The sequence below is a fragment of the Neovison vison genome, chromosome 12 (assembly GCF_020171115.1).
Source record: "Neovison vison isolate M4711 chromosome 12, ASM_NN_V1, whole genome shotgun sequence".
Taxonomy (NCBI): Eukaryota; Metazoa; Chordata; class Mammalia; order Carnivora; family Mustelidae; genus Neogale; species Neogale vison.
This window is the reverse complement of record NC_058102.1, coordinates 147,722,055-147,736,582: the sequence shown is the minus strand read 5'-3', so window position 1 is coordinate 147,736,582 and position 14,528 is coordinate 147,722,055. Positions and strand designations below refer to the sequence as shown.

General features: G+C 53.4%; 1 protein-coding gene across 2 annotated transcripts in view; it reads right to left on the bottom strand.

The window, feature by feature from the left end:
* DIP2C (disco interacting protein 2 homolog C) overlaps positions 1-14,528 on the bottom strand; it is a 347,920-nt gene that overhangs the window by 54,509 nt on the left and 278,883 nt on the right. For both annotated transcript variants that reach the window (XM_044229196.1, XM_044229198.1), the window contains 5 exons: positions 12,551-12,674; positions 12,009-12,130; positions 11,560-11,671; positions 11,363-11,472; positions 673-803 (listed from right to left, as the gene is read on the bottom strand). In XM_044229196.1, the coding sequence (XP_044085131.1) occupies positions 673-803; positions 11,363-11,472; positions 11,560-11,671; positions 12,009-12,130; positions 12,551-12,674 (599 nt within the window). The remainder of the gene's footprint in view (positions 1-672; positions 804-11,362; positions 11,473-11,559; positions 11,672-12,008; positions 12,131-12,550; positions 12,675-14,528) is intronic.

Genomic DNA, 14,528 nt, shown 5'->3' with positions numbered 1-14,528 from the left:
AGTCGGACGGCGGCGCTGGCTGTCCCGCGGCGTCCTTCCCGTTCTTCCAGATGCCTGCAGCGAGGACGACCCGAAGGCCGTACGCACGCCACCGTCCAGGCGCGCACCTGCTGGCGTCACGAGGCGGTCCGGTCACGGAGGTCGTCCTGTTCTCCGCGCTACGCCGCGCTCCCTCAGTGTCTACGGCGAACACGTGTGCAGAGTCCGAGGAGATGCCGGTGCGGCTGCCCGTGCGCCCGTCCCCGCAGACCCCGCTGAGCCCGCTCCCGGCCGGCCCTGGGGGGCTCACGGGGAGGCCCCCGCCCTCCTGCAGCTGAAGTCCCTCCTGCCCACGGCACGGAGGCGCCCGAAGCAGGAGGGAGCCAGACGTGCCCACCGACTAGTGCACACCCCAGACCGGGGCTCACGGCAGAGAACCGAAGCCTCGCCGGCCCCGACCAGAAGGAGCCAGGCCTGGGGTGTGCGTGGGTCTCAGCCCTCGCTGTGGAGCGCGGGCGCCACCGCCACATGCCTGCTCCTCCCGAGCGCGGGGCTGAGGGGACGGGACGGTGGCCCAGCCGACAGTCAGCCGCGCCCGCCCCTCGGGAGGGGTAGCCCCCCACCGCCGCTGCCGTCTGCTCGGGAGACGGTCTCCAACGCGGACGTGACTGACGGCGCTCGGGGCTCACTCACCTGCACAGGCACCACAGGACGAACCCGAGTCCGCAGTACGGGTCCAGGCAGATGGCCACTTCTCGAGAGGGGTAGAGCTCACACTGCAGCTTAATGGAACGGCAGAAGGCACTGGTGGCTGCGTGAGACATCTGCAAGACAGCGAGGCCACCCTCAGTGCCCGGGCCCGGCCCCCAGCGCCCCGGGTGGGCGCAGGAAGGCCGCGGCGGAAGCCAGCCCCGGCCGTGCGGGAGGACTGGGCGGACACTCCCGGCTTGCAACGCCCACACACGGCTCCTCGGGGGCCCCCGGACCTGGCATTCCGGCAACCGAAGCAGCCGTGTCCGGCCCTCGAAAGGCAGGTCAGCACATCAAGGCTTGTCCTGCGGTCCCGCAGCGCCGCGAGGAAGCGGGGACACACGAGGGCTCGGGCCCCTCTCCGGGCCGGGACCGCGTCGGACTTGCACACGCCTGCCGTGTGACAGACCCCACGGGCACAGGGGCGGGCGTCCCAGGTCTGTGATCAGGGAGCCGGGCTCAGAGAAGGCGGTTTGCTGACGGTCACACACACCCGAGCTGGGTCACGGCCGGGGGCGGGAGGCACACGAGTCACGGCCAGCAGCCACGCTCCCCTGCCCCGCGTGACCGAGGGGACAGGAAGGCGCCCCAGCCAGACTGCACACGAGGGATTACATAATCCGGCAAACGTATCTGATAAAATCAGTTTTCTCACAGAAACTTACTGGCCAATCCAACCTGAGAGGAAAAGGGAAACTTTTCCAAGTTCATGGTTTCAAACGTGTCTTTAGCTCCCCGGAGCCGACGTCCCCCAGGGCTGAGCCGTGCGAGGCGGCAGCGAGCCCCTCCCACGTAGGCAGACCCAGCCCCACTTCTGGGAAAAGCACCATTAGTCGCCCCGGCAGCCGGGGACGAGCCGGGACGGGGGACGCTCGTGCTGTGAACGTGGGAGCAGGGTCCGCGCTCCGGCCAGCGGGTCTCATCGTGGGTGCTGCACGGAGGTCATGGAAGGCGACACAGAATTGCTCTAGAATCTAACGCACGAGCGGCTCCTCTGGGTTTGCTCTTAAAGCCACAAGTGCTTAAAGAAGAAACAACACTGGGTTTATGAAACGTTCCTTGAACCTCCCACCTAACGGATCGTGAGTTAACAAAACCCTCATCACCCAGGGGACCCACATTCTCGCTGAGGTGAGCCGCCCCGCACCCCGCTCTGCACAGGCACCGCCGGCAGCAGGAACAGAGCTCCGGCTCAGCTCAGCGAACACACATGTGCCGACCGAGGACAGGCTCTGCATCGGGCTCCGTATTAGGTACTCGGAATATAAAAAACAATAAAACACAGTGTCCAACCTGGTGACCCCATGGGAAGTTGAGAGAGAACTCTGTTAACGGCAGGGCCGTGAGCTCCTGGAGAGCCCAAGGGGAGCAGAGAACGGGCTCTCCCTGTGCCTGGGGCTCACACGGGGCTCTGGGTCTTCAGGTGAGTGAGCACGAGCAGATCTCATCACAGCGGCAAGGTCACAGACGAAGGAAAAAGGCACCAGGAAGGCTGAAGGTCTCAGGTCCAAGTTCAACACCGTCCTGGCCCCTGCGGACACCACAGACCCGCAGCCCGGGCTGGAAGGAGGAGCCCGGTCTCATGAAGACGGAGTTGTGCCTGGATGAAGAACCCATTTTCCTTAAGCCCAAACCCAAGCCCTCATGGCCTGCTCTGAGACACCGAGAACACACGTGCTCAGGTGGGGGCTGAGGGCATCCGCACTAGTTTCTCGGACGTGGTTGGGATTTCTCGTGGAAAGGGTTACTTTCCCGTGCGGTGTGACTGGCTGACAGCAAAGCAAGCGTCCCCAGCCCGGGCGAGCGTCAGGGGCACGGCCCCCCGAAAGCGAGCACACTCGGGGGAGGGGAGAGTCATCACGGCTCTAACACGACCCGTGCAGGAGCCCAGAGGACGACGGAGCTGAAGGGAACAGCAGGGGCCACGTGGGGCCCCCACTCCACGTCCTTGTCGACGTCGCGCGAGCCTGGTGCAGGCGCCACCAGGAACCGCCCGCGTCCGAGGGTCGGACGAGTCAGGGCCAGAGCGCTCGACCAGCACATCAGCACGTGAGTCGGGGCCAGAGCGCTCGGCCAGAAGGCCAACTCGTGCTCAGGGGTCTGACGCGGAACCAGACGCACGCACAGCCCTCGGTGGAGAAAACGGTTTACTGGGGAGACCTCTCTCTCCACTCTGGGTATTTGGTGGAATACTTAAGGACATTCTTGTCCAAGAGCTGATACTGAACGAACAATCCCAAGAAACATGGTGCCAGTGGCAACCAAAGAGGCGGAAGGGATTTCCCTCGGGACAAGACTGTAAACCAGGTGATCTCCGCGGGGTTGACGCCTCTTGGGATTCGAGGCAGACGGGCTTTCGTTACATGACATCACAGTGTTTCGTCTCAGGTACTCATCAAACAAATTAAGTGTCAGAAGTTCAGGAAGAACTTCCACAAACCTGCGGGGCACCTGAGTGGTGCAATCGGTTAAGCTGCCAACTCGGTGTCGCGCCAGGTTGTGGTCTCAGGGTCGCGAGATGGACCCCGAACAGGGCTCCACGCTCAGCAGGGAGCCTGCCCGAGCTTCTCTCTCCCTCTGCCCCCACGCCCCGTGCACCCACTCTCTCGCTCTCTAAAATTAGCACATCCTTAAAACAGGAAGCTTTTGTAAATCGGAGAGAAAGCCTCGTTCCTGGTCTCCCGGGGTTACGGGTGCTTCGACGTCCCCTGAGCGGAGGGACGGAGAGGTACCCGCACAGGTGGCTCTCCCAAGCAGAAGCGCCTTTACCGAACGGAGAGGTGACGCGGCGGCCCCTCTGCAGACGGAGAAAAACGGAGAATCCGCGTGTGCTGCCCTGTGGCGGTGACCGGGGGAGGCTCGGGCCGCCCGCGGCACTGGGCAAGCCACTTACCCTGGTCGGAGAAGAGATCTGGACTCCGAAAGGCTTTTGAAGGGGCGCCTGGGGCTCAGCCAGTGACGTGACCGACTCCCGATTTCAGCTCAGGTCACGATCTCAGGGTCCGCAGATGGAGCCCCAGGCCGAGCTCTGCTCCGCGGGGAGCCTCCTTGGGACGGCCTCTCCCCGCCCGCCCCTCTCTGCTGGGGCACACTCTCTCAAGCAAGTAAGTCTTCAAAACGCTTTTGAAGACTGTTTTCTTTTATACCCACTTTATTTGTGTGGCACCGCAGATTCCGCGGACGAGCGAAGGAAAGGGCTCTGGGAAGACGTCTCCATAGCAACCAAACAACACTGCATGGGCAGAAACTGAGGAAACTATTTTGAGCTCTGGAACCTGCTAAGGTTTTTAACGTCCAGGGGAAAGCTTGGGTATTGGCAATTAATCTTGGAAAAATGAAGACACTGGCATGAAAGAAAAAGTTGTGGGCGCTCACGACGCTCGGACCGGCCAGGAAAGGCTCAGGGAAGTCCTACAGGCTGAAACACAAAGACCCTGGATGCAGCTGGAAGTCATCTGAATAAATCAGGGTCTCAGCGAAGGTGAGTACGAGGCAACCACAAAAGCTATCGTAATCCTGGTTCACCTGGGTGTCTAGTCGGGTGACTGCAGCTCAGGGCACGGTCTCAGGGTCGTAAGACGGACCCCAAGCTGGGCTCCACACTCAGCAGGAAGACAGGCTCTCCTTCTGCCCCTCCCCTCCCCTCCTCTCTCCCCCCACCTCTAAGACCAATAAATAAGTCTTTAAAAAGCTAGTATATTCCTAAGAATACTTTATAACTCTACTCTTCATTTTCTATGTGATTTAAGAGACTAACATGGTAAAACAAAGCAATTATCAGTCAAAAAACTATTACTGTAACTTTGGGTTTAAATTCCATCCCCCCATAACTAAGAGATCAATGCATTTAAAAGAATTATTACTACATATTTTGGGCCACACAGTGCATAAAGATACAACTGGAGACATCAGCAACTGAGAGGCAGAGATGGAACCATTTTTTGTGTCCCTGAAACTAAGCAGGGACAATCCGAACTGGAAGGTCACAACCGCGGGTTGCCCAACCCAATCCCCACGGGCACCTCAAAGACAAAACCCGTAGGAGATACACGAAAGGAAATGAGAAAGGAATCCAAACGTTTCACTACAGAAGATCAACTAAGCACAAACAAAACAGAATGCCGGAAATGAGTAACAGGAAAGGTGTGAGACACACAGAAGACAATGAGCAAGACGGCAGAAGTCCCTTCACTGAACAACAATACTTTGCAGAGTGCAAGTGAGGGGAGCGGCGGAGGGAGAGAGAGTCTCAAGCAGACTCCTGCTGAGTGGGGAGCCGACACAGGGCTAGATTTCACGACCCTGAGATCAGGACCTGAGCCACAATGAAGAGTCGGACACTTAATCAACTGTCACCACGGTCCCCCAGAGCAGTCCCTCCTTCCCAGCAACTGCTGTCACGTAAACAGATGAACTCTCCAAGCCAGAAACTGGCAAAGTGAATAAAATACACGACCCAACCATATGCTGCCTACAAGAGACTCATTTTATTTATTTTTTAGAAAGACTTATTTATTTGAGAGAGAGCACGCAAGAGTAAGACAGAGAGCCAGCCTGCAGGGATGGGGCAGGGGAAAGGGAGACAGAAATTTGAGCAGACCTTGTGTTGTGTGCGGGGCTTGATTTCATGACCTGGAGACCACGACCCCAGCCGAAACCAAGGGTTGGACCCCCAACCAACTGCACCACCCAGGTGCCCCCAAGAGATTCATTTTAGATCAAAAGACAGAAATAGCTTGAAAGTGAAAGAACGGATAAAGGCATTCCACGCCGAGTGACCAAACGAGAGCAGAGGTTGCTAAACTAGTATCAGAGACGCAGACTTCCAAAGGGACTGCACGGGACGGGCAGCAGCGTCCCGTGTTAACACAGGGTTCGGCACAGCGGAGATCTGACGATTGTGAACATCCCCACACGGGGCAACACACTGTCCAGTGACGAAGCACCATCGACAAATGAAGCCAAAATGGACAAAACTAAAGGGAGAAATTGACGTTTCTCCAGTGACAGAGACTTCAACAGCCTACTCTCGATAATGGTCAGAACAACCAGAAAGAAGACACATAAAAAAATAAGAAAATACGGGACTTACCCCAGTGGAGCACAGACACGAGGGACAGAGAGCACCTTCACCCACAACGGGATATACGCTGCTCTCAAGAGCGCTGGGGTCACTTTCCAACACAGAGCACATTTCAGGCCACAGATTAAGTCTCAATAGTTTAAAAAAGATAGAAACCGTATGAAGTACCTTCTCCAAACACAACAGGATGAAGTTAGGAGTTGGTAACAGAAGGAAAACCAGAAAACCCACAACTTCTGAAATTTATAAAATGCACTCTTAAATCACCCCAAGGAGAATCAGAAAATACTTAGACACAAAAGCAAATGAAGGTACAACATCCCAAAACTTACAGGACACAACAAAAGCAATGCAATGCAGAAGTTTACATAAAACAGTTATGTTAAAAAACCAAGATAGAGCTCATACCAAGAACCTAACTCGCGACTGAAGGAGCAAGAACAGACTGAACTCAGAGCAAAAGGAAGGAAATAACAGAGTCGTACAGAGATACGCAAAGAGAGTGGAGAAAGAGAAAGAATCTATGAAAGCAAAATCTGGGTCTTTGAAATAATCAACAAAACAGACAAACCTTTACCTAGATGCACTAAAAAAACAGGAGAGAACTCTGAAATTATATTAAAATCAGAAATGTAAGTAGGGACATTTCCTATAGATGCTACAGAAATAAGATTAATCATGAGAGAGCAGTAAACAGCTGTGCACCAGCACACTGCGCGACCCATGCGGAACAGAGAAATTGCATTTCATGGAAACTGAAACACTAATTATCAAAAAGGAACACAAAACCTACCAAGACTAAAACATGAAGAATAAAAAATCTGAAAAAACTTACAAGTAGTAAGAAGATCAAATCAGTAAAGAAATTTCCCGACAATGAAAAGTCTTACACCCAACGACGTCACTGCTAAAATGAACCAATTATTTAAAGATGAACTAATAGCGGGGCACCAGGGAGGCTCAGCGGGTTAAGCCTCTGACTCTGATTTCGGTTCAGCTCACGATCTGAGCCCACATCAGGCTCCACTCAGCAGGGAGTCTGCTTGGGATTCTCTTTCTCCCTCTTCTATGTGCCCCTCCTCCAAATGTGCGTGCTTTCTCTCTTAAATAAATAAATAAATAAATAAGTCTTAAAAAAAAAAAAAAAAAAAGAACTAATACCAGTCCTTCTCAAACTTTTCGAAAACACTAAAGAGAAAGGACGGTTCAGACTCATTCTTGAAGGTCAACATAACCCGGATACCAAAGCCAAAGACACTACGAAAACAGAAGACTACAGCCCAATATCCCTGCTGAACACTGACGCAAAAATCCTCAAAACAGTACTAATTCAACTTGGTAGCATATTCAAAGGCTTATACATCAGTAGGATTTATTCCTAGAAGGCTATGTTGGCTTTCCATATGAAAAATCAATGCAGGGGGGCGCCTGCCTGGCTCAGTTAGAGAAGCATGTGACTCCTGAGCTCAGGGTTGTGAGTTTGAGCCTCACGCTGGGTGTAGAGATTACTTAAACTCTTTTAAAACATCAATCAGGGGTGCCTGGGTGACTCAGTGGGTTAAGCCGCTGCCTTCGGCTCAGGTCGTGATCGCAGGGTCCTGGGATCGAGCCCCGCATCGGGCTCTCTGCTCAGCAGGGAGCCTGCTTCCTCCTCTCTGCCTGCCTCTCTGCCTACTTGTGATCTCTGTCTGTCAAATAAATAAATAAAATCTCTAAAAAATAAAATATCAATATGTCACATTAAAAGAACAAGGGGTGTAAAAACCCGTATGACCATCTCGATTGATGTAAAAAAAAGCGTCTGACAAAATTTAAAAACCTTTTAAAATAAAAACACTCAATAGACTAGGAATAGAAAAAAGGGCCTCAGCATAACCAAAGCCGCATACGAAGAAGACAGAGAACATCATACTCGGTGGTTTTGAGTCTTCCAAAGCTGTAGCTCTACAGTCGGGAATAAGGCAAGGATGCTTGTCTTCACCCTGCCACTCGACATCGTACTAAAAATTCTAGCCCAAGCCATTAGGTAAGAAACATAACCACAAGGCATTTAGGTTGGAAAAGCAGAAGTAAAATTATCTCTGTTCACAGATAAAATGAACTTATATGGAGAAAACACTAAAGATTTCACATAAAAATTATTTAAAAAATCATAAATTCAGCAAAGTGGCAGGATAAGAAGTCATTAAGCAAATATCACTTGCATTTCTACACATTAAATGAAAAATCTGAAGAAAAATTAAAACAAATCTACTTACAGCAGCGTCAAAGCATCAAATGCTTGGGAACTAACCCACCAAAGCATCAAATGCTTGGGAACTAACCCAATCAAGGAGGTACAAGACTTGTACCATGAAAACTATAAAGTATTGCCGAAGACAGTGTCCACAATTGCCAAACTGTGGAAAGAGCCCAGAGATCCGTCAACAGATGAACAGATAAATAAGATGTGGTTTATACACAATGGAATACTATGTAGCCATCAACCCCCCCCCCCAAATCTTGCTGTTTGCAACAAACGGGGATGGAACTAGAGGGTATTACGCTAAGTCAGAGAAAGACGTTTATCATACGGTCTCTCTGATATGAGGAATTTGAGAGGTAGGGCGGGGGGTTGTGGAGGGAAGGAAGGGAAAAATGCAACAAGATGGGATCGGGAGGGAGACAAACCATAAGAGACTCTTAATCTCATGAAACAAACTGAGGGTTGCTGGGGGGGGGGGTCGGGAGAGGGTGGTGGGGTTATGGACATTGGGGAGGGTATGTGCTATGGTCAGTGCTGTGAAGTATGTCAGCCTGATAATTCACAGACCTGTACCCCTGGGGCAAATAACACATATGTTAACTAAAAGAAAGTTATAGAAAAAAAAAAAAAAGAAAAAAAAATGTTGCCAAAGAAATTAAGACATACATAAATGGAAATGTATACAATATTCATAGATGTCAATCCTACCTGAAACAATGTGGACTCAATGCAGTCTCCGGGTGTTATCTGCAACTAACGAATCATTGAACATTATGCCAAAAACTAATGATGTACTATGCATTGGCTAATTGAATTTAAATAAAAAATTTCAATGATTTTTTTTGTAAAGTAGAAAATGCATTGTAAACTTCAAACAGAATCTCCAGGAAATTTGACTGCCAAAACAATCTTAAAAAATAAAGTCAGAAGACACACACTTCCTGATTTAAAAGCTTCCCACAAAAACACAGTACTCAGAATAGTGCAGCGTAGGGACAGAAACTGATGCACAGATCAACAGGGCACAGTACAGAGCCCAGAAAAAAAAAAACAAAACCCTTGCATTTATGGCCAGCTGATGTTTTACAAACGTGCCAAGACCATTCAATGAGGGGCAAGACAGTCGTTCCAACAAAACAGGGCTGAGAACGTTGGATCTCTGCATGCAGATGAATGAGGTTGGACCCTTACCCAAAACAACATAACTAGTGGTTTCAGAAAAATTAACTCAAATTGAGTCAAAGACGGAAATGTAAGACCTAACACAATAAAATTCCTGGAAGAAAACACAAGACAAAGCTTTACGACACGGGTTTGGCAATGATTTCTTGGATGTGACCAAAGCATAGGTCAAAAAAGAAAAAAAAAAAGAAAATTGGACATTATGAAAATTAAAGAATTTTGTTCACCAAAAGACAGTATCCACAGGATAGGCGAGGGTCAGGGTTTAATATCCAGCATGTACAGAGAATTCGTAAGAATCCACAACAACGACAAAAATCAAGCAACTTGAGCCAAAGGACTTGAACAGATACTTCTCCAGAGAAGATGGACAAGTGACCACTATCTGCAGGAAAAGATGCTTAACATCACTGATCTCTAGGGAAGTGCCACCCGAACCACAGTGGGATGGCACCGCGCGTCCCTCGGGATAGTTACGGTTATGAAACAGCAACCAAACCAGAGAACGCTAAGAGGTGTTGGGGGCAGGGGGAGAAGGGGGATGGTGTGGCCACCGCGGAAAGCAGCACGGCGGTTCCCTCCGGATCAAAAACACAGTGACCATACATATGGTCCAAAATGGCATATACCCAGAAGACCTGAAATCAGTGTCTTTTTTTTTTTTAGGATTTCATGTATTCATCTGACAGGGAGGCAGGCAGAGGGAGAGGGAGAAGCAGGCTCCCCGCCGAGGGGACAGCCCCTCGTGGAGCTCAATCCCAGGACGCCTGAGCCCAAGGCACACGCTTCACTGACTGAGCCGCCAGGCGTCCCTGAATCGGAGTCCTGAGAGGCACGTGGACGTCTGCTCACAGCAGCAGCGTCTCCTACACGAGCCAACCCTTGGAAGCAAGCCTACTGCTCGCTGACAGACAAATGCACAGGCCCAGTGGGAACACGTTCAACGGAACGTCACTTAGCCTTAAAAAGGAGTTCGGACCCCGCAGCAGCACGGCTGAGCCCCCGTCACGGGACTTTCAAGGAGCCACGCAGAGAAGGACAGTGCCGCAGGACTCCATGTCTGTGGGTCCCAGAGTCGTCAAAGTCCCAGAGACGGAGGGAGATGTGGGTGCTGGGGGGGCTCTTGGCCAACAGGTGTCAGTTTCACAAGACGCGGCGAGCTCTGGGGGCGGACGGTGGGACGCCCCACGACAGCGTGAGGGTTTTTAATGCGACGGAACCACAGGTTGGTGAATTTATGTTACGTGTATCTAACAACAATAAAAAAATTGAGAAAACAGCAGAGAAAGAGAATTGAGGTAAATGACACAAATGGAGGGGTCAGACCGTGAGGGTGGGCCAAGGGCTTCTTGAAACTGGGGAGTCCCAGTCCCGTGACAGGGGCACGGCCCGCGCCCTGAGGGTCCTCGTGAGGTGACAGCCATAGCACGTCCCTGAACAGCACCGGGGGCGGGGAGCACCTGCCCCCCGGTACACAGGTTTTTTACGAGGCTGCAATGTAAACGTTTCTTCTCTCCCTTGTGACTTTTTCAGCACGATTTTCTCTCCCCCGGCTGACTTCACCATGAGAACACTGTATAATACACAGAACACCAAATAGCTGCTAATGGACTGTTTATGTCCCTGGTAAGACCTCCGGTCAACAGCGGGCTCCTAGGAGCTAAGTTCTGGGGGCGTCAAAAGTCTTACACGGATTTTCAACGACACAGGGTGGGGTGCTCCTAACCCCAATGTGTCAAGGGTCACCTACAGCTCTATTCTTTGGTAGGAACGAGAGTCAGTGGTCAGCCAGGCAGGACAGAACGCAGGCTAAAAGGGCAAGAAACCCCAGTGCCCAGCGTTTTAGAGCAGAGCACTGGGGTCTGAGAACCAGCAAGGAAGGAAAACGTGTGGTTTTTGCTAGGGGCGGATGAGGCTGTGTTTACACCCCAAGAACTAGCTGAAACGTGTGGGAAGAATCGGCCGGCCTAGCTCACCGTGGACACGGTCCGCAGCCTCAGGAAGGGCGGGCACGTGCCGCTCGCCCGCACCCTTTCTAGCCCGTGCTAGAGTCCCGCTCCCAGAGAGCACCGGGACGGCCCCGAGCGGCGCGTGACCGCACAGCGCGCACACCGGCTTCTCACCTTCACTCCGGCGAGCATTCCGGTTGTGGACACGCTGAAGTCCAGATAAGCGAGGGTGTCTGGGTTGGAAGGTTTGTAGATCTGGGCAGGCCGCTTCTTTGGCAAATCGTCTGGAGCAAAGCAAAGGCATTAGTAGATCTGACCCAGTGGAAAAGCAGACGAGCCCACGCAAGTGTCTGGCAGGCCTGAGGACTGACCTGTGTCCAGGATGGGGGGCCAGGCCCTGACGTCTACGGCCGCTGCCGCCTCCCTGGACCGCAGCAACTTGCAGATGAGCTGTGTCGTCATCAAGCAGGCGGAGCGACTCACCTGCGGGCAGAGAGTGCTGCTCACTCCAGTCCGCGGGGCGTCGGGCCTCCCAGCACCTCTCCGGGTGCTGTGGGTGGGGAGTTCCCTTCTCCAGGGCTCTCCGGTCCCAGTGCACCAACAGCACCATCCCCAAGGAGCTGAAATCCTCCGTCCAGAACTAGAGGGTAGAGGCCACACCGCCTCCCTAGCCTGGAGCCAGCCCAGCCCCAGGATTTCAGAGCGAGAAGTCCCGGCACTGGGGTCCAGGCAAGGGGGAGCCTGGCACTGGGATCTGGTGGGTCAGGCCCGGCACTGGGGTCCCGGCAGAGGGGAGGCTGGCGCACCCGGGCAGGGTTACCTCCACGATCATCTTCACGGTCGGCAGCGTCGTTGCGATGTTCTGTGGGTGTGGGGGGCGGACGGTGATGGGCACGCAGCCCGCGTAGAGGCAGCCGTAGAACGCCGCGATGAGGTCTATCCCTAGACGGGAGAGGAGCAGACGCGGTACTCACTCGGTCGTCCCCACCAGGTTCCAGCCCGCGGCACCGAGCCTGCTGGCCGAGTCTCCGCGGCCCGTGACTTGCATTAGGCTTTGGCTGTAACTTCCCGCTGGCCTGTCCCCTCAGAGCAGCCCACAAGTGTGATTTCTGTCGTTCCTCGAAGCAATGGTTTCATTCTACAGTGACCTGTTCCGTGCAGGACGGAGTCACCGTCCATCCCGCGAGCTACCCCAGGTACGTAACAAAACATGTAGATACAGACGCCCGCAAAATCACCTCTTATTTATGCCCTCGGTCGCTCAGCACGCACCACCGTCCCCACCAGAGGCTGTGAGCAGAAGCGGCGAGCCCCCCGGAACGCAGGGCCCCGCACACGCGCCCGCCCCCCCCGCCTCTTCACCTGGCGGGTAGACGAGAGCCACGTGGTCCCCGTCCTGCAGGTGTCCTCTCTCCATGAGCATCACGGCGATCTTCTCGGCTCGTTTGTGCAGCTGCACGCACGTGAGCGAGCTCGCTATCGTACCCTGGGGGTCGCAAAATCAAGGAGGTGAGGCGTCTCTGAACACGACAGGCTCCACCGAGAGCGTCTGCAGTTTCCCGCCAAGTCCCGTACTTGAGACGCACACGCACGTGGTCGTTAGTGTGTCTGCACACCTGTGCGACCAGCCACGGTCAGCTTTAGCGCACAGTGGGCCCCCCCAGAAGACCCCGTGCCATGAGCGGTCCCTTCCTTCTCCTTCCTGTCGTCAGCACCGAAGAGGCATCTGGATACACTGGAGTTACCAAGAACACTTTAGTTTTTACAAGATTTTATTTATTTATCTGTCAGAGAGAGAGAGAGAACACACAAGCCGTGGCACAGGTAGAGGGAGAAGCAGCTCCCCACTGAGCAGGGAGCGTGACGCGGGGCTCGGTCCCAGGATGCTGGGATCACGACCTGAGCCAAAGGCAGACACTAGACTGATTGAGCCACCCAGGTGCCCTAACAAGAAATATTCTAAAAAACAATTACTTAGGGCGCTTGGGTGGCTCAGTTGGTGAAGCGTCCAACTCTTGATTTTGGCTCAGGCCATGGTCTCAGGGTCACAGGGTGAAGCCCCGGGGAGGCATGAAGTCAGCTTGAGAGTTTCTCCCTCTCTCTGCCCCTCTGCCCGCTCACATGCTCTCACTTTCTCAAATAAATACAATCTTTTAAAAAGAAGGACTTGCTTGACCTAAGAAGTAGCTAAACTAAGGAAATACATCAACCTGGTGATTCTGGGGCCCCAGGGCAGTAAGAGTCAGTGAGGAATGAACAGGAAAAGTAGACAAACTGAAAATACTTTTAAGAAACACCACGTCAGAAGTCGAAAAGGTCTAACAACAGACAAAACAGAGCCATAGTGAAAAAACAAACAGTAAAGGGAAAAACGCACTGCTGAATTCCCTTTATGTAGACTTTAAACACAGACAAACAGAAGGAAGACACATTTGGATCAAACAACACCTTAAAAGCACAGCTGCAACCTCCTGAGGTTCTACAGTTTCCTCAGAATCAAGAGATGAAGGAGATAAATAAAATAGGAACACTGCGCCTCACGATCAAACCCTACTTTAAAGGGACCCTGGGGCCCCGGGCACGGTGACAACACCGTCTGTTCCCACGGAGCAGCCAGTGGGCCGGCGGCCACGGGAAGAACAGTGGACACCGCCATTTCCCGGGAGGGCGCACGTCGCGTGCGGAGAATCAAGTCCCGGGCAAGAGCGGCGAGCACAGTGTAGGAGGGTAACGCCGAGTGCACAGAAGTGACCAGACCCAGGGGTCCCTTGCGACTGGGAAGGGGCACTGCAGTAACAGGGCTGCTCAGGGAACACAGGCGAAGTCCGGGTAATACGGCCTGTGTGTTAGAAACACCTGCTTGGGGTGGGGGGCGGGACTTTCACCGTCAGGATGCAAACCCCAACACTCCGTGTTTGCCAGAATCGCCCACGAACTAACGGACTGTTGTGTCGAGCTCGAGGAAGCAACAGGGTCCCCTCGCCGGTGTGGAAGCGGTGCCCAGGCCGCGGGGTCGCCCTCAGGCTCCGGCCCCTTCCCACCGACTGGGACTGGTCTCTCCTGTGGGGCACGGGGTCCGCTTACACTTCTGTGACGGGAACGCTCTCATTGCCCATGTTTCCGTCCACGGTCTCTCTTCTAAGAAAGGTTAAAATGCCACCCACGGCACAGCACGGCAATGCTGGGTCAACACGGAGACCGGAGGCTGCGCGGGAGACACAGCCAAATCCTGAGAGCTCAGAGCCGCCGACGCCGGCCAGTCCCTGACGTCCACTCCTGGAGACCACCACTGTGCGCTGGAGCCAAAGGAACAGCTCCTGGACCCAAACGTCCCTCAGGC